General features: G+C 43.9%; 1 protein-coding gene across 1 annotated transcript in view; it reads left to right on the forward strand.

Moving 5' to 3' along the window:
• LOC132886386 (transmembrane protein 65-like) overlaps positions 1-27148 on the forward strand; it is a 56812-nt gene that overhangs the window by 18736 nt on the left and 10928 nt on the right. Inside the window, exons 2-4 of the mRNA XM_060920974.1 lie at positions 11870-11914; positions 13448-13515; positions 14530-14584. Of these exons, the coding sequence (XP_060776957.1) occupies positions 11870-11914; positions 13448-13515; positions 14530-14584 (168 nt within the window). The remainder of the gene's footprint in view (positions 1-11869; positions 11915-13447; positions 13516-14529; positions 14585-27148) is intronic.

Raw genomic sequence — 27148 nt, forward strand, 5'->3', positions numbered from 1 at the left:
TTTTATAAATGATCTGCAGTTAAAATCGCATTTGAAAGAGTCGGTTGAGAGCACACGGAAATGGAAATGGAGGAAATAAAGCGAGCTGACTGATTTGATCTTCTAACGATGGTGCTGATGAGTTTGAAGCTCTGAAGTATGAAGTTATTGTGTGAAACGTCGTAACGGTGATAAATTGACAGTATGATCAGATCACAACACCAACACGTCACCGCATCCAGGGCTTCGCGTTCGAAGAGGATGAGTTTCAGTGTAAAGGATTGTTCTTTGCCTTTAGTTTTCTTTTACGAAAGATAGAAAAGTTTACATTTTTCTCATTTCTTATGAACTGAAGTGGAATTGTTTTCCACTTGCTGACTGTGCATGATATTCGCAGCATTTTGTCATTATGGTCGACAAAAACGGACTGATTCGTTCAGGGTGTTGAATTTGATTCAGTGACGGAACGGCTATTTATAGCTGTTTGAACATTGAGTGAAAACTTCCTTCCATCCATTATCTGTAGCCGCTTTATCCTTCTACAGGGTCGCAGGCGAGCTGGAGCCTATCCCAGCTGACTACGGGCGAAAGGCGGGGTTCACCCTGGACAAGTCGCCAGGTCATCACAGGGCTGACACATAGACACAGACAACCATTCACACTCACATTCACACCTACGCTCAATTTAGAGTCACCAGTTAACCTAACCTGCATGTCTTTGGACTGTGGGGGAAACCGGAGCACCCGGAGGAAACCCACGCGGACACGGGGAGAACATGCAAACTCCACACAGAAAGGCCCTCGCCGGCCACGGGGCTCGAACCCAGGACCTTCTTGCTGTGAGGTGACAGCGCTAACCACTACACCACCGCGCCGGTAACTGTGTCAGTGGATTGAAAATCTGATGTAATCACTGTAAAATTGCTGTGATATAAGCAGAATAAAGCTTAGAGTTGTGTTCGAGGAAATTATTCAGTTTTGGGGTGGTAGCAGTCGCTCGACTTATCCCCAGGTTGCACTACACTACCCTGGCGCTGATGAATTTCCTATAACAGCGCAACACCAAGTGTTTTATTGCTGGACCTGGGTAGATCCAGTTTTTTGTTTTTTCAATCAAGACCAAGTCTAATGTGCTGAGCTTGAGTCCTCGATCAGATTTCTGGGAAGCGGCACCCTTCTACCCATCATAGCCCGATCCCACAACGCCGATAACTATGCCTGAATTTAGTTCCAGTCTGGAGCAGTCACACCAGAACTATCATCCTGACTATCGATTGTTGGTTTTCGCGGGAAAATGTAGCACTTGTATGCTGTTTGTGTGCGCACCCAGTGCACTCCGCAGCACACAATGGCTGACAGTGACGGCGAGGAAGAGCTGCTTTCGATGCTCATTTTGCACAGAAGGCAAAGCCGAAAGAAGAAGAAACGGAGAATCTGGGTGCATGAAATCCTGCAGCACAGAGAGAAGCTGGGAAAATCCCACCGTCTTGGACAAGGATGTAGAAAGACGCCCGGGGAAAATGGCGTGTATTCAGACAGCGTCACATGTAAACAATTACCTGATTGGTCAGATGTTTAATCGGATCGGGTCCAGAAGCAATCTCACCGGTCCCGGTCAACCCAGGCTTGGGCTATCGGGATGGTTATCGGTCTGGTGTGAGCACCGACCCCAGAAACTGCAGGGGACCCATTTATTTATAGTTATAGTTGTAGATATAGTTATCAGTATTGTGGGACCGGGCCTTAGTGCTGTTGTTTCCCGCATTCAGTCCTGTGTGTTATCCTGCGAGCTGGGTTACTGGACACGTCTGAGGGTGATGTATATCCTCGAGTCTGGAGCTGAATCATTTTTTTCCCCCCCTTTGCTGTCTGTGTTTTCTCGGTCGACAGCAGCGAGAGTCAGATCAGATTATACGGAGATTTAAATGAATCATTTGTACAGATTGTGTTCCTGCAGTTTGTCAGTTTGTTGATGTAACTCCTCTAATGACTGAATTTCTACGGTTCAGACGAACGGAAATGATGTGTAAAATGATTGTTGGCGTCACACCATTTGCATAATAATTATAATTCCAAGTACAGCTGGAGGGAAAATTTTTGATATTGGATTCAGTTAGTTATTAATTTCAGGAAATGCCTTCTCCATCCGAACATAATGATCAAACCGGGGAGACGGACCAAAGGGGGAAAAGAGTAGTTAAAATCAATTAAGAAAAACCTCCGGGGTCTGCTTTTGTTTTCTTGGTTTGTTATTCAGATGAAAATTCTCTCGGACCAAAATGAGCTGTTTTAATTGGAGATTGATCAGGCACCTTGAAACAAAACCGAAGCAACAGACTAATTTAAATGCAAATCTTATTGATTTTCGTAAACAAGTGTTTCCTTTTCGTCGAATCAAATGTTCCCACTCGTGTCTCTTCAGCTGAACATCTCACTTGATGTCCTCGCTCTCATCCTTTACCCTGGAGTTAAAACTTCACAGAAAATCTGGACAGGTGTGATGAGCAGCTCCAGAGGGCAAAATATGGACCGTGTGGCATCCCTGTGGTCTGGTTTTGAAAGTGAAGAGTAAAATCATCTCGAAACACAACGGATGCATGGAATCTGTTGAACAAGGCACCGTCTGCCTTCCTGGAAATCATCTGGTTCTTTTTCTCGTCACAGAGCAACATAAATTCTTCTGGTGATGCTCGACTCCAAGCTGCAGTTCTGCCTTGGCTTTATTGAGAAGGTTAATTTTCAAGTGGGAATCCGGATCATCTGCGGTGTACAAATGTCCCATCCAGCGAGGGTGTATTCCCACCTCACACACCGTGCTCTCAGGATAGACTCCGGATCTCTGACCAGATTCCTGACGTGAGGCGACGCAGAGTTAGAGTTACAACCTCAAAGTTTCCTCGAACAGGACGTCCCGAAGCATTTTATTCCTCTTTTACTGCAACAATTTTTATTTGTTCAACAGTGACATCACGTTTTTTACTTTTATAGTTTCCTGTAATGTTATGGAACTTCAGCAAAATAAGGTGTTTGCTGTTATTACTTGTGTTTTAGCAGCTATAAACAAGCCAAAAAAAAAACCCCACCACAGCTTGTCTTTTGTTCCAGAGAAACTGCCAATCGTAAACTCCTCTGTCCTGAAGATCTCGGAAAAGTTCAGGTTCCAACGTCGCCTCTGACACTGCAGACTCCTTCCAGAAATGTGAAATAAATGTCGCCTTACAGAAAACTTCACATCAATAAGCAGGGTTTTTTTTTAACCTGAGTGTAGCATCCTTTTATTTTCAACCAATCAGAATCCAGGCTACGTTTCAGCTCCTGGTCATTGTTGAGAGACGTGTACAGTGAGTGCAGTGTGATGAAGTTAAGCTGATTTAGAGTCTAGTCTAGTCTTCACGAAGCTTCTTGTGGAGTCTGAAAAGCATTAGTGGTGGAAGTGGGCGGATTTCTGCACCGTATTGATTTGAAGAGTGAAATTGATCTCCTCGGGTAGTTCAGCTTGTGGCTTCGTCTCAAGCTTTGTTCGCCTCTTAATGGCCAAGTGAAGTGCAAATTCCCCAAATAAGGTAATCCATGTGTAGTTCAGGATCAATTTAAGGTGCTTGAGGGTTCTTGAGTATGTCCTCTGCCCAGGTTGATTAGAACACCATCAGGGTTCAGACAAGAACCCTGAAACAGTGTCAGGCTTCTTGATCAGTTCTGGAACAAGATGATGGACATTTGGTGGAAAATGTACTGTCTTGTTGTTCTGGATTCTGATTGGTCAGAAGATGGTGATTAATTTCTGATCACGCTCTTGAGACACGTGAAACAGACATCCATCCATCATCCATAAGCGCTTATCCTGTACAGGGTCGCAGGCAAGCTGGAGCCTATCCCAGCTGAGTGAGAGGCGGGATATACCCTGGACAAGTCACCAGATCATCACAGGGCTGGCACATAGAGACACACAACCATTCGCACCTACGGTCAATTTAGAGTCACCAGTTAACCTAACCTGCATGTCTTTGGACTGTGGGGGAAACCGGAGCACCCGGAGGAAACCCACGCGGACACGGGGAGAACATGCAAACTCCGCACAGAAAGGCCCTCGCCGGTCACGGGGCTCGAACCCAGGACCTTCTTGCTGTGAGGCGACAGCGCTAACCACTACACCACCGTGCCGCCCTGAAACAGATTTGTCCAGCTAAATTGTATATAAAGTGTGATGCTCGATGTGGATGCTGTAAAATGTTGTTTTGATCGACCTGTTCTTCCAACCCCTCCCTCATTTGCATCTTTCCTTCAGGAGTACTGCGGAATCGTCTGGTTTTAAATGACAGCGGTTTTGATTCAGGTCTGCTGTGAATAAATGACTACAGCATTTTCATTCCATTTCAGACACGCTCACTTCAGAGGCACCTCTCCGAGAGGAGATCATGTGTGTTATTGAAAGTCGAGATTATGCCTTTGATTGATGCCTGGTTTTAGTGAGCCAGGAGAGTGAGGAAGTGGTCATGAGGAATGACTCATCATGTTTGTCTGAAAGCGACTCGGGAATGTGGCATCGCGGCTGATCAGATGCTTCAAATCATTATTGGTTATCTCGCAGTAATGGCTCAGATCCCCCAGCACTTCCTGTCTGTGAGAGGTGAGCAGAGTTACCCAGAATGCTGGGGGTGGTGAAACCGTGCTTTTGAGATTTTTAGCATGAAAACACACGGCATCTCTACGAGTCTTATGACTCTGCGTTCAAGTCGTATCCTGAGTGTCTGGCTTCTTGAGCTGTGATGTCGATATTGATGTTGATTTGTGTTTCCAAAAAGAAAGTGGAGAGCTGGGCAGTCGGGGATAGGTCAGGGAGTTAGGTCTGATTCAGCATGTTATCTGCTTTGAGGGTCTGAGGAGACTGGTGAAGGCTTGGGAGAAATATGATAAAAGGAGGTCAAGGTAGGACTACTGAAGCTTGTCTAATCAGATGTTCGCCTCGCAAACCAGACCTGAGGCTTCAGTACAGATTCTGGTCTGTTGTGGTAATCAATCAGTGTCTCCATGAAGCACCTACTTTCACACAGAGAGGCAATTTGCCTGACCTTTCCCACTGCGTTTCAGTAAAATCTTCTCATTTCATTTTCTCAGCATAGGTTCTTTGTTAATAGCTTTTCTGGACAGTATTTGTCCAACTTTCTTTCGTCCAAAGACTGTATCGCGTTACGAAAAAGCTCAGTTAGTTTTCAAATCAAATCAAATCAAGTTTATTTGTATAGCTCTTTTAACAATAAACATTGTCGCAAAGCAGCTTTACAGAATTTGAACGACTTAAAACATGAGCTAATTTTATCCCTAATCTATCCCCAATGATGAAGCCTGTGGCGACGGTGGCAAGGAAAAACTCCCTCAGACAACATGAGGGAGAAACCTCGAGAGGAACCAGACTCAAAAGGGAACCCATCCTCATTTGGGCAACAACAGACAGCCTGACTATAATATTAACAGTTTTAACAGGTATAACCCTCAACTGTCCTCATGGGGCCGTCCTTCACAGGAGCAGTGCAATAAAACTCCGACCAGACACAGGGCACCAGGATGGATCAAGCAGGTCCGAGGGGCAGAAGAGGCCAGCATCTCAATCCCAGGATCAACATGTAGACCACGGACTACGGACTGGTTTCATGCTGGAAACCAGTCCGTAGACATACACAAGGCTCATCAGATCCTGCAGGTTGTGGACAGAAAAGTGTCCAAAAGGTGTCTGAGGATGAGAAATATCTGATAACTTTTAGGACCGAAGCAGATCTATCTATGGAGAGTGAGAGAAAGTGGCGACGGAGCCAGGAGGGTGGAGCTCATGGAGAGAAGCCAAGGCTGAAATGGAGCCAGCTTTGTGGACAGGAGCTTGACGGCACCGAGATTACAAACAGTCCTGTTCGCAAACGCTGCCAAGGATTCTCAGATCTCTTGCAGGTCTGAGCAGCAGTGTTCCTCATTTACATGTGTGACAAAAATATTGATAAACAGGGCTATAAATAACCGGCGTACAACGTTGTCCAGACCCCGTCTGTCTGGAGAGATTCAACAAACAGTACGAGTGTGGAAGCAGGATTGTAGAACTCACTCGGAAGAACCAAGCAGCAGAGCTCCTTTTCCTTCTTCTGAGGAAACTCTGGAGGATGAACCCCAAGTGCGTCTCAAAGGCTACAGCTGTATGGAGAACAATGGAGTTTGTAGGCATCGGTCTGAAACCAGTTGAGACCATGTGAGATGGAGGGAAGGGGGCAGAGCTTCAATGTGGTGTCGGTTAATATCGGAGCGTTCGAGACACTTGGACAGATCATCCTGGATTCATGCGTCTATCAGCTCAAGATTGTCTTTGGGGTATTTTTGGTTGATGGCTTGTCTGAGCGAACTCTGATGTCGAGGTTCTTCTGGAAAATGTGTAAAGATTGACATGTTTGGTGAAATAATCTGTGTAAACATCACTGGATGTTGTGGCAGCGTCAAGACAATTAAATTGTTCTCCCGCACAAGCCGACGAAGTGGTGAGATCTCGTTGGTTCTTCCACTCAGTAAATCACAGGTTTGCAACGTGTGCTTTGACATGCAGCCTGTTTTTGAAACAAGTTCTGAGTGCTCACAGTGAGGAGCTTTAATGAGCTTCATAGGTTTAGGTTTGACAGCTCGTTGTTTCAGCGCCGGCGCAAAATCTTGAGTTCATTTCAAGAGTGCGTTCCCAGTTCCTGAAAGTGTTTTGATTGTCTGCGGAAGACTGAAATTGGTTGACAGTTTACCGTCTGCCTGATTCTGAATCTGAATGGAAACGAGAAGCTTTAAAAAGCTCTTCGCTGAAGTCGCGAGCATTAAACATGAGCATTTGGCATTTGAAGAAGAATGTGTGTCCTGCGAGGAATCTGTTGATGGATGGCCTCCAGGGGAAAAAACCCAATCATCACTGTGTGATCATCCGTTTGAAATGGAATCCATCAGTGATGTCAGAGTGAATGGTGTCACCTCGAAGTGTTAGAATGCTGAGAAATGACAGAATCCACTGAACAATCTGTTTTGGTCTTTTCTGAAATCTGAATTGTTCTGATTTAATGAAAAGCAGATGTAATTGCTTGTTAATAATTAAACAGAATAATTACCCATGACGTGAGGTTTCTGATTTCAAGTCCCTTGGCTCGTGGCTAAACTCGTCTGAGACGGACATTAAGGTCCAGAAAGGCTTAGCTTGGAAAGCACTCAATAGCATGGCTGATGTTTGGTGATCAAATCTATCTAGACGGCTAAAGCTTCGTTTCTTCTCAGCGACTGTTGAATCTGTTTTGCTTTATGGTTGCGAGGGCTGGACCCTCACAACTGCGTTGGAGAAATCCTTAAATGGCACCTACACGTGCATGTTCCGTAGGGTACTTCACATCAGCTGGAGAGACCATATCACCAATCCGGAGCTGTACGGTGACATCCCATGTATCTCAGACAAGATTGGCTACGGGAGGCTTGGCCTTGCTGGTCATTGCTGACCAACACCCTGACTTTCCCGCAAGTCAGTTGGTACTGTGGCGCCCAACCCGTGGTCATCTGAGGAGGGGCCGCCCTCCAGCCACCTTTGAAGACATGCGAATGAGGGACACTGGGGCTCAGAGTCTCTCTGAACTCACATCGTGCATCAACAATCGTGATGATTGGGCCACCAGGCATATCGCTCATCTGAGGCTACGTTGATGATGATGATGACTCATGATATAATTAAAACATGAGCAGTATGCCTATTCTTAGTCGTCCTTTTTTAGATGCATCTGCCTCTCATACAGCGTTCACAGAAGAACTTTTGGATTTTTTTGCTCTACTCGAACCCCGACAGTAGAAAGTTGTCCTGGCTTGTTGTGTTTAAGGCCCTGGTTCTTGGTTCATCCAAATCTTTCTGGTTTTGACATGTGGGTCATCTCACTCTTGAAGGTTTTAATTTTTGCTTTGGCCAAGTTTACATTAGACCGTATCTGTCTCATTTTCTTCGCGGATGCACTGTCCGTTTACATTAAAACGCCTGGAAACGGGAATCCGCCAGGGTCCATGTATTCAATCCAGATCGTGTCTGGTCCGGTGCTGTGTAAACATTCAGAATACGCGGATACGCTGTGCTAAGCTCTAGCTGGCGTCGTCATTGGACAACGTCACTGTGACATCCACCTTCCTGATTCGCTGGCGTTGGTCATGTGACACGACTGCTGAAAAACGGCGTGGACTTCCGCCTTATATCACCTTTCATTAAAGAGTATAAAAATATGAAAATACTGATGCAAATACTGATGCAAATACTGCCCATTGTGTAGTTATGATTGTCTTTAGGCTTGCCATCCTTCCACTTGCAAGTGGTAAGTGACGCGCATGCCCGATATGCACTGGGATCACACACACAGCGGCTCAGTCCCGAATCACTGCTCGTGCACTTCACTCGCGCGCTCTGTGAGCTGCGCAGGGCCGGAGTGCGCACCCTCCAGAGGGCACTCGCTGTTCAGGGCGGAGTGATTTGGAGCGCAGGATGCCTGCGGAGCCGAGCGTATCCGTGTATTGGCGTTGCTGTGTGCACGCGAATCGTTTTAAAAATGTTAATCTGATGATCCGCTGATACGGTCTAATGTAAACCCCACCTTAGTCTCAAGATGTACGGCTCTAAATCCCAGGGCTCTAATTTGTTGTTAATCCCAGTATTTAGGGCCCTGATTCTTGGCTTTTCCCAGTCTTGAAGACTCGAACTCCTGGTAAATCCCAGTTGTTAAAGCTCTAATTTGTAGTTAACGCCAGTATTTAAGGCTCTGACTCTCAGTTCATCCAAATCTTTCTGGCTCTGACATGTGGGTCGTCTTGGTCTTGATTGGTTGTAATTTTTGCTTCGTCTCAATATTTACAGCTCTAAATCTTAGTTAGTTCCAATTTTAAGGCTCTGACTCTGAGTATATCTGACTCAGTAAGGCTCTAATTTGTTGTTAATCCCATTATTGAAGGCTCTGACTCTTGGCTCGTCCCAGTCTTTCTGATTCTGTCTCTTGGTAAATCTCAGTCATTTAAAGCTCCTAATTTGTAATTAACACCAGACTTTAAGGCTTTAAAGCAAATACACAGAGCCTTTATTTTTAAATACATTTCTGAGTGGATAGTATCTCCATCCTTGACTCTTGTATGCTGCATAAATGGGAATTTAAAAAAAAAAAAAATTTGAAAGTTAAAATTGACCGTAAAGTTGTGATTGGCGCTGCCCCACTGAGCCAGCCAGCCCTGAGTGCGTGACGCCACAGCGGGAACCGGTTTTAAAGCCGAGGCCTTTTACAGCTATAGACCAAAGTCATATAAATAAAAATTTATGGTGAAAGTAAGAAATAGCGTTACCGACTTGCTCAACTAAGACTGATTTGACGTCACTGATTGTGGGTTGACTCTCATTAAAACGGGATGGGTGCTATAACTTATGCAACATACATGTACATGCATGCATTTTCACTGATAAAACGTAAAAGGCTCATTAAATAATCAGATGAACTGAGACAATCACATTCTGAAGCAAATTAAATAATCTTATACCGCTAACTTAAACACACAATACAAGTTACATGGATTAATCTAAATGCAGGAAAACAACGTGTGTTGATGTTTTTGTTGTTTTGTATCCAAATGAGAGTCGGAGCTTACCCGTCTGTGTTCTCGCTTCTGGAAGGCCGATCTTGTGGCAGATTGTTTTGAAACAATCTGACTTTGAGTTGTTCATTCAGTTCTCCGTTCATTCGCTTCTTCCACGTAAGGGCGAGATATTGCTGCTGAGGTGAGCATATCCAGTTTAGAAACCAGATGGCTGAAAACGGTATTCTCCATTTTCTCCATACTGAGTACTCCGCCATTACTGCTCGGCTCAGGCAATTACTAAAACCCAGGACGGGACGTCACCGGTTTTAGCAACAACCTTGAACTCACTTTCCTTTTCCTGTAGTTTTCTGTTCCTTTAATTGTTGGTACTGCACCCTCTTTCAATCCGGGCTTCTAGCCAACACTCCTCAACAGATCAGAGGTCTCGTACGAGTCTTCAGTAAAATGTGCAGAGCAGAGGAGAGACCACTTCATAGGCGCCCAATGTGCCCGTGAACTTCTCGCAAAACGCGTCCAAATCTTTGCAGTTTGAAAATTTCTCGGGCCGTGAATGCAACGTAAATCCACCTTCTGTCGTGTTGCTGCACCGGCCAGCAACACATCTACGTGGCATAGCGATAAATTAGCTCACAATGGAGGATCGGCGTTGCAGTCAGCTCTGTGTTTTAGTATAGCGGAAATGGCGATGAGACCGATAGACTTCCTGCTGTGACTTTACGGACGTCAAGGTCGTTCACTCAGACCGCTACCTATATAAATCACTTTAATCGTAAAAATTACTATATTAGATTTATTGTTAACACTTAAAACTATTCCTGTGCCATTCTTGAGTTCTCAAGGCATTTATTAACAAAAAGTGAGGCCATGGCTCTGCATATCTGCTTTAACTCCACAACTGCTGGTCACCTGGCCCCTCCCCCTCTCTCCTCCTGCCCAGCCCGCTCAAGACTGCTGTGTCCTGGTCCTCATTGGTGGAATGACCTTCCCATTGAGGACAGAACTGCCAACTTTCTGACCACCTTCAAGCACAGACTGAAGACTCTCCTCTTCAGGCTGCACCTCTCGCCTTCCTCCCTGCCCACTGTGTCACTGCGTCTTGACCAACCCAGGCTGTATTCGGTCTCGCCGGGGGTTCGCCGTTTTGAGTTCTATTTAGTTGTACTTTATATGGCTGGTTTGTTTCCTTGGCTGTTTGAGTCTTGGTATTTCAGCAGAATATTACACTCGGTATTGCTGTCAGTTGGTCAGTTGGCACTAGAACTTTCTTGTCGAGAAGTTCAGCACTTCATGTACCGGACTCTTGCACTCGTGGATAAGAACGTCTGCTAAATGCCATGTAATGTAACTCTTGGCTTGTCCTGACCTTGAGGGCTCGAAGGCTTGGATACATGGTTTTCTGTAACGTGAAACTTCCTTGATATTTGAGAAAGGTGTATAAATTACACATCACTTGGACTTTGCAAATAAACTCTCCCACTTCGAAATATTGTGTGTATTTTGTATTCTGAACTGGTGAGCTGACCTTTGAACTGGATTTTTGAGACGCAAAATTGTAAAAGTGTCTCGAATGATCAAGTTATAACAGTTTGAGCAAACTCGATAATCATGGATATGATTTACGTTTAAAGAAAATGAAAATTCAGGATGTGGGATGTGAAATATCAGTAATGTGTATTTCATCTCATCTCATTATCTGTAGCCGCTTTATCCTGTTCTACAGGGTCGCAGGCGAGCTGGATCCTATCCCAGCTGACTACGGGCGAAAGGCGGGGTTCACCCTGGACAAGTCGCCAGGTCATCACAGGGCTGCACATAGACACAGACAACCATTCACACTCACATTCACACCTACGCTCAATTTAGAGTCACCAGTTAACCTAACCTGCATGTCTTTGGACTGTGGGGGAAACCGGAGCACCCGGAGGAAACCCACGCGGACACGGGGAGAACATGCAAACTCCACACAGAAAGGCCCTCGCCGACCACGGGGCTCGAACCCGGACCTTCTTGCTGTGAGGCGACAGCGCTAACCACTACACCACCGTGATGTGTATTTGCTTTGGATAATTATATTTGTTTTAATTTTGCAGTAGTAATTGAAGGAAATCCATTGTTGTATGTTGCTGCAAGCTCAACTGTCGCTTGTGTGTGTGTGTGTGTGTGTGAGAGAGAGAGAGAGAGAGAGAGACAGGTCCAATATGACCTTCCTCGTGATGTCCTTGCAGTGTGATTTATGTCACAGGAGGTAACTGGATCTTTTTTTTTCTGTTCTTTGCAGAGCAATTGGAAATGGCTCCTCCCACCGCCGCTCAGCTGAGATACGGTGTGTACCGAAGTGTCTGCATGTGAGAAAGGAAAGAAAGAGTCCATTTTAAATCCTTCTCCTTCACTGAATTGTCTGTTTGGGTGTTCAGCGCTCAGTCTCTGTGTTGCCTGAGGTTTAAATAATCGAATAAAAACTTTCCTACAGACACGTCTCGATAAATTCCCCACGTTTCCCTGAGCCGAGTCATTTTCCTATCGGGGAACGTGGCTGAGTGGTGTTGAATAGACAAATCGAGCTGAATTTCGAACAAACGCACCCCTGTTTCATTATCATCCGACATCTCCTTCCTTCCTTCCTTCCTTCGGTTCCTCCTGCTCACGTCAGCAGCTTCAAAGACCATGACGGAGAATTTATGACCTCCTTTATTTCTCTTGGCTGCTTCCACTTGGAGAGAGCTTTCTTTATCGCTGTACACGCTCGCTCGTCGAGGTCCTCAGTGTGTTTAACCATAATGAGTCTCCTCGAGAGTTTTTACAGAGCAGTGATTTATACAGGACGTAACATTTACAGCAAACAACACGAACAGCGCATCGGCGTTCAGGGACGATCCTCGATTAATGAATTGACTGAGTTAATTAATGCGAAGCAGGTCAGTAATTTGAGCACTGAAGTCCTGGAGCTCAGACCTTCTCCGGTTGGAGTGATCAGGGGTTTCAATCTTCTGAATTTAAAGAATCTGAAGAACTGCAGCAGCTGAGATAATTAAAGAAAAAGTGACCGTTTCATTATCGTATAATAATCATATTTCCCAGCTCTAATATCCGTCTCATTAGATCTAATTATACTTTCTTCAACCTTAACGTCCCAGAATAAAGCCTCAGTTCAACCAAAACTGCATTGTTGATTTTGTATCACGGCTCGACGCTTCGTTCTCATTCACAGGAAGTATTAAAAAGTGGACACATTTGCATAATTTAAATTAAATTGACGCAGAGCCTGAAAGTTTTCAGTGAAATCCCAGAGTGACCGCTTTATCCGCTCGCCTGTCCACTCCTTCCTTATCGCGTTCGCGGCTAAAAAAACCCAAGACGTTTTTGGTTTTGTGTCATTACCTCACAGCACAAAGCTTCTTTGTCGTTCTGAGACGATGTTGAGGAGAATATGGAATCTTAAATCGCTTAATGTGATGCTTTTCGTCACTTTATCTGCTGGATTGTTCTCTCCAGGACGGCCCTCGTTATGATGCTCAACATCCTTAATGAGGTCAGGAAGAAGGAAAGTGTTTGTTTTCTTCTGTGTTATGATGATGATGATGATGATGATTATGACTGTGCGAAGGCTCTTTAGAAGTCGTGTTGTTTGGAGAGAATGTTGAGGCGTGCAGCGATCAGTGCAGCCTCGGGGTTTAGTTTAAAAGGAAACGCTCCTGTGACGTGTCCAGATTTAATATCTCGTGTCTCAGGTTCTTAGCCCAGTTCCCTTCGCCCTTTGACGATTGTGTGTTTTATCCAGAAGATTTAAAGTTGTGTTGTCAGCTGGTTTTGCATTATTATCTCTCGTAATCTGCTTTGTTCTTCACCTTTTTTCCAGTTCTGCTTCATAACGCCATTCCCTTCATTGGCTTCGGCTTCCTGGACAACGCCATTATGATCGCTGCAGTAAGATTCAGTCTCGTTATTGAACAGTAGGGGCGTGGCTTCATCAAATCAGTGGGCTGGAATGAGGAAATAATTATTTATAAACTGTTGAATGTTCATAAAAATTCAGTTATCTGGAACAAATGTTCACATCGATGAGTTTACATCCAGGTTACACTGTCAAGTTTAAATCACTAATTGATTTCAATTACCCGCCCATTTACTCAACAAATCCAGGAATTAAAACAAATAAGATTCGTCGTTCAATGAGGACAAAAGTAAAAAAGGCGTTCGGTGTGAGTGTGTGTCTGTGGCGCTGCTGCAGTGGCTGAGCTGCGTTACTGGAATATTTCTCGGGATATTTTTGGTTCTCTCGTTCCCAGAGATGCCTTTTATGGAGTTCTGTAGGTGTGGCTAAATATAAACGCGCTTCATAATTTCACGCTGAAGGACGTCGTTCCACATGTGAGTGCAGAGAAAATCGGAGAAATTTTAATAATTTTATTTGCCCTGGTGACGAAAATACTGAGAACTTTAATAAAAATTCCTGCCATCGCAACAATCAAGTTTATTTTTATTTGTTTTATTTGCGTATTTTTTATTTATTTTTTTTTTAGCTGCACAATACTTATCATTTAAAAAAGAAAACTCCAGTATTTACGAGAGACGAGATGATGAGTCACGGATGTTTGTGTTGCACTTTTAACAACTTAGTGTATGAATTTATACATTTCTTTTGAGATGTTTTTAAAATTAACATCCACATTTTTATAGTCCATTTAAAAAAAAAAAAAAAAGAGCATTAATGGGGACATGCCCGTCGATAAAATCTCGTCACTTTTCCAATTCACAAATATTTGAAATAATTGCAAACGTATATTTCATCACACGTATATTTGCTCTAATTCCTGGTACGACATGATAGAAGTGGTGGAAAATATTCGTGTTTATATCCCAGTGTGTGTTTGTGGAGATTTCTCCACGCTGTTTGATGATGATGTGAAATCTGTCGTGTGTGTGTGTGTGTGTTTCCAGGGCACGCAGATCGAGCTGTCTATAGGAGTGATCCTGGGCATCTCCACCATGGCAGGTACACGTCACCTTTCAGCTCATGTGACTGCACTTTCTTACAGTCGTTCGTACAAAACAGACCTGAGAAGCTGTTGTAGCTGTATTTCAGATTAAAACAAGTGTTTCCAGGCAAAACAAACCTCGCCCGGTAGCACTTATGATGAATATAAAGGAAGATATCGTGAATAAATCCGTCCCCTATGGGTCCATGTGGCTGCTGCTTATAAATAAAATAGTTTTCTGATCCCGTGTCCATACAGTAAATACAGCATGTATATTTGCTGTGAGGCAGTAGCCGAACAATTGAAAAATCACAGAAGTAAAATGTACGAAATGTGTGTACTTTATATTATTCTACTCTTACCTCTTACAGTTTTTGAAACTGAACCCTCCGAACCGAGGCTGGCACACACACGCTGTCGCCACGACCCAAACTCTTATTTCCCGGAAATGGCCCGGCGCTAGAGCTCAGCGGAACGCACTTTCCCTCTGGAATAAGCTTAAACATGTCTGAAAGCCATTTCTTTAGTCTTGTGAATTGTCTTTCACTACGTTCAGACTGCAACCTGAAGCGACCCATATCCGATTTGTTGTGAATCCGATTTTTTTGTTAGGCCGTTCACATTACCAATTATATGAGACTTGTATGCGATCTCCAATATGAACGGAAAACGACCCAAAAGTGTCCCGCATGCGCAAATTGACACGTAATAAGCACATCTACCTAATACGTAAACAAAAACTAAGCGCACTCTTCAAGTTTAATGGTTTTTTGTTTGTTTAATTATCTGGTTAGTGTTAAAGTGTGAGGTCGCGTGTGTGTTTTTGTTTCTGAACTGAAATGAAAACGTGTAGCCTGGTAACGAGGGTTGACTCCTAAATGTCTCTCTAATTTCTATATAAGTGCACTACATGTTACTAGGAAGTAATGGATTTTTAAACTCTATATAGTGCACTCGAGCTTCAGTAGGCAGTCATTTGGGATGCGGCCGCTGTATTACCAAACTCTTAATTCAGGCTTAATAATTTGCACATATTTATTTCGTCATATTAATAAACTTTTTCTACATTTTTATAAATATTTATTTAGATTGTTTATAGCCAGCTGAATTCTGCAACCAGTGCAGTTTGCTATGGAGATGAGGCGAGACCTGGCGATGTGGTTTTTGTGGCGGCGGCGGAACTCACACAATAATCTGATTAATGTGGGCAGCAGACTAATGAGACCGAAGGTGTCAAATTACTGGAAATTTCCAGAACAATCTTATAATCTTGTAATACAGGATGGTTTAAGTTATAAATCAGTTATAGAAACTGTTTTATTTAATCAGGCTAACAGATCAACATCCAGGTCCCTACCAAATCCACCATTAGCTTGATCAATTCTATAAAAGTCTATTTAAATTCTGAAAACTGTACAAATGTTGTTGTTTTCCACCAAAGAGGCGGGATTAGCCAACGCAGAATAGTGACGTTTGTCTCTTGTTGATGACGTGTAGGTCGCATGAATGCGACCTGTCCGGTCAGACTGCAGTCGCATGTGAAAATAACGGATATGCATCGGATTTAGGACCACATATCCAAGCGGCCTGGGTCGCATGTGAAAAAATCGGATCTGTGTCGTTCAGATTGTCAATAACAAATCGGATACAGGTCGCATATGGGCAAAAAAATCGGATATGGGTCGTTTCAGGGTGCAGTCTGAACGTAGTCTCAGAAGCATTAATTAATACTAATGAGAACATTTTGTTTCACAAGTGGAGTGTAAAGACTCTAAATATCTGCCAAAAAGCTCAAATCAAACAACTTTTATTGACCTTTCAGAAGAACCGAACAAAAGCTGTGATAATCAAAAGGCACATTTTATTAAAATAAATAAACACCGCTTGCTTGATATCGACTCAGTCGAACCACGAGGTGAATTTCGTTGATCTTTTTATCTGCTGATATGCCGATACTACGGTACAAAGTTATAACGAGGTTTCTGTTCTTTCATTTCTAGTTCTGAAGTTTATCAAGAAACAGAACGGGTAATGGAACTCGATCAGGATAAGTGCTGATTGGTTACAGAATCACTCACTCGTTCACTACGCCCTGCTCATTATATAGGGAATTACTGGAGAGAGGACTGTATAGTGAGCTCATTGATTAAATGATAAAACGTCTTCTTTGCCGCTGCACTACTTTTCGTGATGGATCCTTTGAGTGCACGAGGAAGGCTGCAGTAATGCTCACTGGACATTCGGACAGCACTGTAAAATGCTGACCTGACTGTGTAGTCCACTGTGTAGTGAGTAGGGAGTGATTTGGGACACAGAGGAAGTTTTGTGATTGTTACACTCATTCTAACACGAGATCATGTCGCGAGATCACGATTCGCTGTTCTGGTGATCCGTATGCGCGTTGTGTGATTGTTACACTCTTGCATGCGAGTGTATGAAGCAGTAGCCAGAAAATCCTTGACCTTGACCGGATGACCCTCAAAATGTTCGAGGTTCTATTTGAGACCAATACTCACCAATCCTGAAAGTTTCATGAGGATTGATCCAGCTGTTTTCCCGTAACATCGTGAACAAAAGAAACCAAAGAAACCCGACTGAAAACAATAGCTCGCCCCCTGGTGGACTCAAGGGAATAGTGCACATATCTGTGTGATTTCTATGTTCCGTACTCGCTTGGTTCTCGGATTAGATCAGACATTAACGATCTCTGCTTCTTCCTTCTCTTCCAAAAGTCATTATACACATTGAGTAAGATGAGATGAAACTACAATGATTTCATTTTTCTTCGATAGTTTTGCATCAGAGAGCAGACTAAAGTTGCGAAGAAACGTCACACCACGCGCACTGGACGGTCGGTCCGAGGAACCGTCTGGAATTGTCTGTTTCCAGTTATATCCGGTTTACGTTTAATTGAAGGTGCACTGAAAACTTGATGATATTTATTTCCCGTCACATGACAAACCCGGTCCAGTTTCACAGAACAAAGCCAAACCGGACTCGTCTTCCTGACGTGCAGCACTGAAACAGGGCGTGGTGATTTACACACTCCTGACAAACAGCACGCTTTTCTTTAAAATAGAATAAACTTCAAGGCAGCAGTGTGTGTGTGTGTGTGTGTGTGTGTGTGTGTGTGTGTGTGTGTAAATTGTTCTCCACAGCAGATTCTGAGACTAATGCTGGTTTATTGATGGTCATTTCTCCAGCTTTATTGTTTTTTCGCTCAGGGATGAAAGCTATGCTGGGATTTCTCACTGCACACCATGGGCTCAATCATAAACACCTCGGAACACACACACACACACACACACACACACACACACACACACACACACACACAGGTTTGCTGCATCAGTGGACTGATTCAATCTGGTCCCATTTGTTATCATTAGTCAGGGTGTGTGAGGGAGGGAGGGAGGGAGGGAGGGAGAGGAAAAAAACATTCATTCTTTCCTCATTCGTTTGTTATTCTACAATTACTGACTGCAGCCCTTTGTTTTGCACAAAGTATTGGCACCCCTTTATTTTCCTCCTGCAGCAGAACTCGCCGTGTGTGTGTGTGGAAATACTCCGACACGATCCCGGCTGAATTCTGGAACGCACTGCGTGACAGCAGGGGTGTCTCTCCGTGTCTGACTTTACGATGAAGATCCCCTTATGATAGATCTAGAGATAATTTCACCCTTGCGCTTACATCATCAACCAGAAAATCACAAACGCAGTCGTCCTTCAGAGTGAACCGAAGCTCATTTTGAGGGATTTTTATTCTTCTGTCTTCACGTGTCTTGTCTGTGTTTCTCCGTCACTATGACAGTATCTGGAGCTGTGCTGTGAGTTTGGCGTCGTCCTGTTCTGCCGTCTTGTTTGAGGATTGGAGACGACAGCCAGGGAGCAAGATTTTATTCACAAATGCTCCCTCGCTTGTTCCATTTAGAGATCCTTTTCTTTCCCACTCAACGTTGCCAGCGAGCGCAGGGATATAATCGGCAAGATCACAGTGTCTAATCTACGAATAAATTATTGAATTAATTTAGCCATCATTTGTGATTGTGGTTAAACTGTGGCGAGTTGTCCAGATGAGCCCTGATGAGGAAACGTGACTGTTCACTCTGCAGCGCGCAGAACACACACAGGCTGTGCAGGGGGTCGAGGTGATCTAAACCTCCAGCCAAACCCAGAGAACGCCTCATTTCACAAGCAGGTCAGGGCTGAAAACAGCGGTATTGATTGCATTCGTGGATGTGGAACAGCGGCGCTGAAAGGACAGGAAGCAGCAGGCCGTTGGCGTTGGAGCGGGAATGAGGACACGCAAGCAGATGGCAGCTTTACACTCTCTGTGTCTCTCTCTCTCTCTCGCTGTTTATCTTTATTGATGTCTCGTTGTTGTTTGTGTCGCTGTTATCCCTTCGTCTCTAACTGGAATTCAAATCAAGTCAAGTTTATTTGTATCGCGCTTTTAACAATAAACATTGTCGCAAAGCAGCTTTACAGAATTTGAACGACTTAAAACATGAGCTAATTTTATCCCTAATCTATCCCCAATGATGAAGCCTGTGGCGACAGTGGCAAGGAAAAACTCCATCAGACGACATGAGGAAGAAACCTCGAGAGGAACCAGACTCAAAAGGGAACCCATCCTCATTTGGGCAACAACAGACAGCCTGACTATAATATTAACAGTTTTAACAGGTATAACCCTCAACTGTCCTCATGGGGCCGTCCTTCACAGGAGCGGTGCGATAAAACTCCGACCAGACACAGGGCACCAGGATGGAATTAAAATGTGAGACGTCTTTCAACAGGCTTCCTTGCTTTGTGTGCTTTAAATCAGTCGAGAAGAGAGACGAGGCCCTTACAGGACACTGGACTTGACTGATGTGGAGAATAAAACTTCTACGACTGATGATGATAAAAAAAAAAATCACAATACTTTTGATTTGAACGGCTTTTTCACACCAAAAACAGAAAATTTAAACGCTACACACAAAACCTTTTGGGACCAAAAGGTCGTCGGTTCAGTTCCCTGGACTAGCAGGAATGGCTGAAGTGCCCTTGAACAAGGCACCGAACCCCCAGCTGCTCCCCAGGCTGCTCCTGCGCTGGGTGTGTCAGGGTTCTGTTGGAGATCGCTCTAGACAAGAGTGTCTGCTCCATGCCTGTTAAAAAAACATCCTGGACAAATCGAGTTTACAGATCGTTATTATAAGAGATTGAATACTCGGGGGAATAATACAACCAAGACAAAATATTACGTACAGACAAAGTACAGAAAGACAAAATCCACGTCCCAAATAATTATTAGGGATAAAATACTGAGGCAGAATAAATACCTGGACAAAATATTGGCAGTATTTTCCTCTGAGGATTTGGAGTCTGCAATGAAATATTTCCAGATAAAATACTCAGATCAATGTATGGAGGCGAAACACTCAGAATAAATCATACAGTGCTGCTTGAAAGTTTGTGAACCCTTTAGAATTTTCTGTATTTCTGGGATAAGGCTGATGGAGCTAGAATTCTAAAGGAAAATGTCAGGACATCTGTCCATGAACTGAGGCTACATCCACACGACAACGGCAACGAGATTTTTTTTTTTAAATATCGCGTCCACATGGGCAACGGATCAGTAAAATATCAGGTACATATGGCAACGCAACGCTTGCTGAAAACGATGCAATACACATGCCACACCTCTAGGTGCGCTGTAAGACGGTCCCGTCGGAGACACCAGAACAATAGAAGAAGGGGTTTGCGCATGCGCTTAAACCCCTTCTTCTGTAGCATCAGCCACATAAAGTTTTGATTATTAATCAGTAGCGTAAAATAGTATCTATTGTCTAAGACACTTATTTATATTTCATATTAAAACGTCTATGTAAATTAATACATAGAAAGCCTGGCCAGGCGCTGAACGTTCTTCTGCCTTCACTGTAAGAGAAATTCAGGGCGAGCATGAGCCTGGGTTCTTCCGTGTCACTCACCCTGTCACTGTCACACGCACACACCACCTGCTCGTTTTTTGAATGGAGACGCGGAAAGAGGAATGAATGGGGGTAGATGGAAGCCACCAACATTCTGATATCCTCCAGAATTCTTTAATGGTCCGGAATAAATTGAATGCTACACATTGATGGATTACTTTGTTCTTCTATGCCCCTTTTGAGGAATGTATTGTCTGACTTAAACCAACATCTGAAGAGGTGAGATCGCTCCTTTTTATTTGTTGACAACTCGCATCGAGTTCGTTACACTTCTACCCGGCGTGAAGCACTCACAGTCATGTGGTTATGATGTCATTGTAAACAAATCCGTTCTACTCATCCAGACGACTTCGCAACAGCGCCGTTGCCAGATTTTTCCACTCTGGAACCCGTTCTCAAAAGATTTCGTTTTGGGGCACCCAAAACACCGGTGCCGTCTGGACGCCAGGCCGAAACGATAAACAATTTTATCAGATTCACCTGAATCCGTTGCCGTGTGGACAGGGCCTGAATCTCAAGAGAAGGTGGGTCATGCAGCAAGACAACGACCCTAAGCACACAAGTCGTTCTACCAAAGAATGGTTAAAGAAGAATAAAGTTAATGTTTTGGAATGGCCAAGTCAAAGTCCTGACCTTAATCCAATGGAAATGTTGTGGAAGGACCTGAAGCGAGCAGTTCATGTGAGGAAACCCACCAACATCCCAGAGTTGAAGCTGTTCTGTACGGAGGAACGGGCTAAAATTCCTCCAAGCCGGTGTGCAGGACTGATCAACAGTTACCGCAAACGTTTAGTTGCAGTTATTGCTGCACAAGGGGGTCACACCAGATAATGAAAGCAAAGGTTCACATACTTTTGCCACTCACAGATATGTAATATTGGATCATTTTCCTCAATTAATAAATGACTGAGTATAATATTTTTGTCTCATTTGTTTAACTGGGTTCTCTTTATCTACTTTTAGGACTTGTGTGAAAATCTGATGATGTTTTAGGTCATATTTATGCAGAAATATAGAAAATTCTAAAGGGTTCACAAACTTTCAAGCACCACTGTAATACTGTCATCATAAACGCAGACAAAATACCGAAGCAAAATAATTATTAAAGACAAAACACTCCAGCAAAATAAAAGCAGATTAAAAAAAATACTGAGGAGAAAACAAACACCGTGAACTGTACAGTCCAGTCTGATCAGTCCGGAGAGAAAATAAACACATCTGGAAAAAATACTCAGAGACAGTAAATAAAAAAAAAAATGTATTTTATGAAAATAAAAAATGTAACAATGTATTTTATTTATATAAACAATTTGAATACAATTGTATCTATGCACATTGTAAATATTGCAATTTAATATAAATCATAACTTTTTATTTATTGATTTTAGGTTTTTTTTATTATTATTATTATATAAGTGTAACAGGGCTCCTTTTGCTAGCAGAGGCGTACAGGCACTGATCCGACTCCCCTGCTGTTTTTATTTCAGTTTAAATAAAGGTTTCTGTCTATCGAAAAAATATTTAAACAACAATACATACAGATACAAAACTCTGAAAATAAACTCGTGAATAAAGCACTCAGGCTGAGTGAGTGAATAAATAAAGAAATAAATCCAGACAAACTCGTCTGAAATGAACACGTTCATCTGTTTATTTCTCTAAACGTTTGAAGCCATGAGCAGGGATTCTTCTGCTGAAGGGTGGTGATGAACACCACACACACACACACACACACAAACCCCGAGCCTGGTCGTCATTTCTCCGCAGTGTGTGTGAGAGGAGAAGAAACTCGAGGGTGTGTCTCAGATATCTTTACCACAGTGAGATTAGTGGAGATGTTTCCGGACTGCGGAGAAGCTTTGGGAGGAAGTTCAAACACAATCTGCTGACGAGACGGCTCTTTGTTGGCTGAACAAAAACGCTGCAGTGTGTGTGTGTGTGTGTGAGATTTCTTTTTTAAAGCTGAGCAGATGATTGTGTTTGATGATGATGATGATGATGATGATGATGTGTAGATCTTCCGGAGGGCAACAGGATCACAACATGTTCTTCCTTTTGTTTGTTTGTTTGTTTGAAATGAATATCTGTGCTTTCTGAGTCTGATATTCCCGGTGTGTGTGTGTGGGAGTTTGTACTTGACAAAAAGAACAGTATAGTCCACTTCGAGCAGTCTGTTTGCTCATTAGCCCTGATGCTCATTAGCCTGTTGAAATATACTAATGAAGCAGTTTGTAGCGTGAACGCCGATTTGAAAGCAGCGACCTGAAACGATCATCTTGAAACAACATTCCCGCTGATCGACAGACTTGCCGACGATTCGTTGGATAGAAAAGAATAATGAGGTCCAGAGCGAGTGATGAGGAGGACGTTCGGCTGTCAGAGTCGATTTCAGACCACTGAATTCCATCCTGAAACAAAAGACTCGAACACACGCCAAGCATCACCTGACCTGAGTGAAGTGGGAGGTCATGGGGTTTGGTTTCATCCAGCAGGAAGTGGTTGGAGGAAGTTGCCAGGCACAGACTTCAGAGAGAGGATCGGAACACAGCCGTGATTTTCTTGTCCTGTTGTCAGGTCAGAAGGTCAAAGACAAGTCTGAAGTCCAGCAACTGCAAATGATCCCAAGTCCAAGGCGTGAATCTCAATTCCAGAATCGAGAGTCTGGTCGGCTCACGTCCGAGTCAAAGGACGAGTCGAACAAACTCAGGTTTGAGTCAAAGAACGATCGTCAACAAGTCACATGATCTCGAGTCAGTCTCAAAGAATGAGCTTTCTGAACTTCAACCAAATGTTAAAAGAAGGACTCTTACGAGCTTGAGTCCAAGTCAAAGGACGAATCTCTCAGACTCGAGATTTGAATCATAAACGAATCTCATCATCTCAAGTCCGAGGTGAACCTTGTTTCTCCACTTGGTTTTCAAACACATCTTGGGTGATCGGATCTCAAGAAGACCGTGATCAATAAACCCGAGACGCTTTCACTCAGACCACTTGTCGAAGAGGTTTAGGACGCATCAGACCACATATCTGTTGGAGTGTAAACACTGATGGGTCTCTGGTAAGGATGGAACAGGAAAATCCACCATCAGTGCAGGACGTGGTGGTTGTGGAGCGCTGATGTACCGGTAATTATTTCATGATTTTAACATCACTGTGCACGCAGCTCTTCGACCTTCAAGCGAAGTGACGTTGGCAGTCACAGGTGATCAGCTGGACGCCTTGGAAGCGCACACGGACTCGGGTGTAAATGGCGATGTGTCTCGGCTGTCCACTTGTGATCCGATCTCCCAGGACGCGTTTTCACCCCAAATGTCAACAGAACCAGTGAGTCCTTCAAACTAGAGTCCATTGTCTGGTGCTTGAAGATTCCATCGGTGTTCTCCAGTCCTCAGGGATCTTCCTCTCGTCTTTGGGGCCTACATGGTTGTCGGAAAGGATTCGTTAATGTGGTCCAGATGAACAGGATGACCGAATGAACAGAAATAAAAGGGCTTCGTTCAATCAGTTCTGGTTCTCCACAAACAGAACAGAACGAACAAATGAGCGGTCATGCCGTCGCTGAGATATCTCACACAGACGAACCATTATTAATCGAAAGTGAGTGATGGAAGATGGAGATCTCCTTCACAGTCCTGACGAGGGGCTTTTACCAGAAACCCATTTCAGCCCAACAGCTCCAGCATGCTTTCATTCTCTCTGTCTGTCTGTTCTGAGTTTCATTTTCTCATTGGCCGTTCATCTACACCTTAAAACCACACACACACCACAGTGTCCTTTTTATTTCTCTCTGAGAAGCCAACAGAATTCCTCTCTGGTAATTCATCCTCTGCTCCTCTTCAGCGTGGCGTTGCTGCTCGATAACGACCCGAGAGGCCTGTGTTCCTCTGACACTTAAATCGATGGCTGATGATTGATTGGCCTGATGAGTTCTCATTCGCAGAATTCCTTGCTGCACAGTGATTCACCTCATCGTCGTGTGGAGAGGACAAGCGTCGCCTGGAGACAATACAGAGACGTGACGAGGGATGGAGACAGATTTCTGGACCTGTCGCTCGCCAACATGAGAGAAACTAATCATTAATCTGCCTCAGCAGCTCAACATGGCCGATCTGTCAGTAAATAAACACATTTCACTGAGGTGAAGAGAGATAAAGTACAGAGCTTCATCATCTCACCTGGCTCAGAAGTGGGAGGAGCATGGGGAAGAGCAGAAGGTGCATGCTGATGACATCACAGCAGGAGGGAAAGAGGAGGAAAGAAGGAAAAAGAAAGGAATGAAGAGGCAGGAAGGGGAGGAGAGGAAAGGCAGGAAATAAGAAAAGAGAGATGGGGATAGAAGGGGAAAGGAGGAAAAAATCGAGGAGGAAATGAAAGAAAGGGAGGAAAGTTTTGATTATTAATTCCTTAAAGTGTACCTGTAGTGAATGTTAATTACTAGCTATTTCAAAAGATCACGTATGATACCGGTGGTTCCGTCATGTACTGTAACGTTCGTCATAAGCTCTTGTCAAGTGCGCGTGAGTTTTAAGTCACTGCTCCGCCAGTCAGGCATGGTCAGCGACAGGCCGCCTCCTTCCCGGGTTGTTCCGGCACCGGTAGTGACGCACAGTTGTTGGTTTGTCCGATTGTCTGGGCTGCAGTGGACTGGTCACTGACCCTGTGCTGCAAACACCAGTCCAAGAGAACACATTATCAACCGATCTGCTCATCAGAAACAGAAATATTTACGCTTACTCGAGCTGATCTTTGGCTGGATCGAGTCGAAGTTAAAAAAAAAAAAAAGGCACAGTTCATCATCAGTATCGCACTTCTCAAGATCGAACCGAATCGCTGTCCTGAATCATCTGAAGCGCATAAAATCTGCGTGCCATCTCGCAACAAGTTTTACCTCCAAATAGCCCAAACTATGTCAGACAGATTTTATCCTGTTTACGGGGAGTGTTCCTGCCGCGAAAGAGAAACCAACCGAAAGAGTGAAAGTGATCACCATGCCGTTACATCCCTGTGTCCGAAATCGCTCACTCGTTCACTACTCCCTACTCCCTATCTAGGGAATTACTATATAGAGGACTATACAGTGAGCTCATTGGTAAAATGAAAAAACGTTTTCGGACACTAGTCCGTCGCGCTGGTCTTTACGTCATTACTGTCGCACGATTAAAACGTGCCAGATCAGCCGGCTGGTGGGTTTCAAAATAATAAATACATGCGTGCGTTTTTGTGATAAATCCATATTATACTGAGCGCATTTCCCACATTAATCAATACACAGCACCTGCAGCTTTCAGTTCTTTTAAATCAAGGCTGAATACTTTCTTTCTTCTTCGCCGCTGCCTTTTATTCAATCACATTTGAGACTTTTAATTTGATTTCTTTCAGCGTGACCGCAATGCATGATGGGATATACTGCTTTGGTTAGTGACCATCGTTGTACACTACTTTTCGTGATGCATTGTGGAATACTTTGAGTGCACTATATAGGGTGTAAATAATCCTCACTAAGGTTTCGGACAGCGCTACAGAATGGCGTCCCCGCTGTATAGTGCCCTGTATAGTGAGTAGAGAGCGATATCGGCCACAGGGCGTATGAACAGTCTTTTATGAATGTGTAAGCGGGCGCTCAGCGCTCCGGCTCCGGTGGGACTGAGGAAGGGGACAAGTTTTATGTTTCATCTAATTTAGATCTATATTTATTCAATGTGTTCTGAAGTTACTTGACTGGGAATCTCGGCCCACAGAACACTGCTTGTTTACTCGCACCCGCAATCAATGACTGGACGCCACTTCCGTCCGGCAACGGCTGCTCCTCGAGGTTCTGCCTCCGCGGGTGATTCACAGAATAAAATTGTCCACAAAAGTGCTTTTATGGTGTTTTTTTGACTGAATGTGCACGTCGTCTTTTTGTCTATAAGTAATACATAAAGCACGATTAATGTTGTAAGCATGACCAGTACTGGGACACTTTAAACAAAAAAGGGGAAGTGAAGAACAGTTTCGGGTTTCTTAACATTCTTATTATTTCAGAATGTGTAATCATCTGCCTGATGGAGAAAAATGGTGTGTTTTGTGTGTGTGTGTGTGTTTGCCCACGGTCACATCCTTATCTGTGTTCTGGATGGAATGTTTTGAGAGACATTTTTGTTGCGAGAAACCAGAGAGTGAGTCAAAGTGTGTTTTTTGGCCATGCAGAGAGAGAGAGAGTGTGTGTGTGTGTGTGTGTCTCAGGGAGAGAGAGAGAGAGAGTGTCTCAGAGAGAGAGAGACTGTGTGTGTGTGTCTCAGAGAGAGAGAGACACTGTGTGTGTGTGTGTGTGTGTGTGTGTGTGTGTGTGTGTGTGTGTGTGTGTGTGTGTGTCAGGGAGAGAGAGTGAGAGAGACGGTGTGTGTCTCAGGGAGAGAGACAGTGTGTGTCTCAGGGAGAGAGACAGTGTGTGTGTGTGTGTCTCAGGGAGAGAGAGAGAGAGACTGTGTGTGTGTGTGTGTGTGTGTGTGTGTGTGTGTGTGTGTGTGTGTGTGTGTGTGTGTGTGTCTCAGGGAGAGAGAGAGAGTGAGAGACAGTGTGTGTGTCTCAGGGAGAGAGAGAGTCTCAGACAACACTGGTGTA

Source organism: Neoarius graeffei, chromosome 5 (assembly GCF_027579695.1).
Source record: "Neoarius graeffei isolate fNeoGra1 chromosome 5, fNeoGra1.pri, whole genome shotgun sequence".
Lineage (NCBI taxonomy): Eukaryota > Metazoa > Chordata > Actinopteri > Siluriformes > Ariidae > Neoarius > Neoarius graeffei.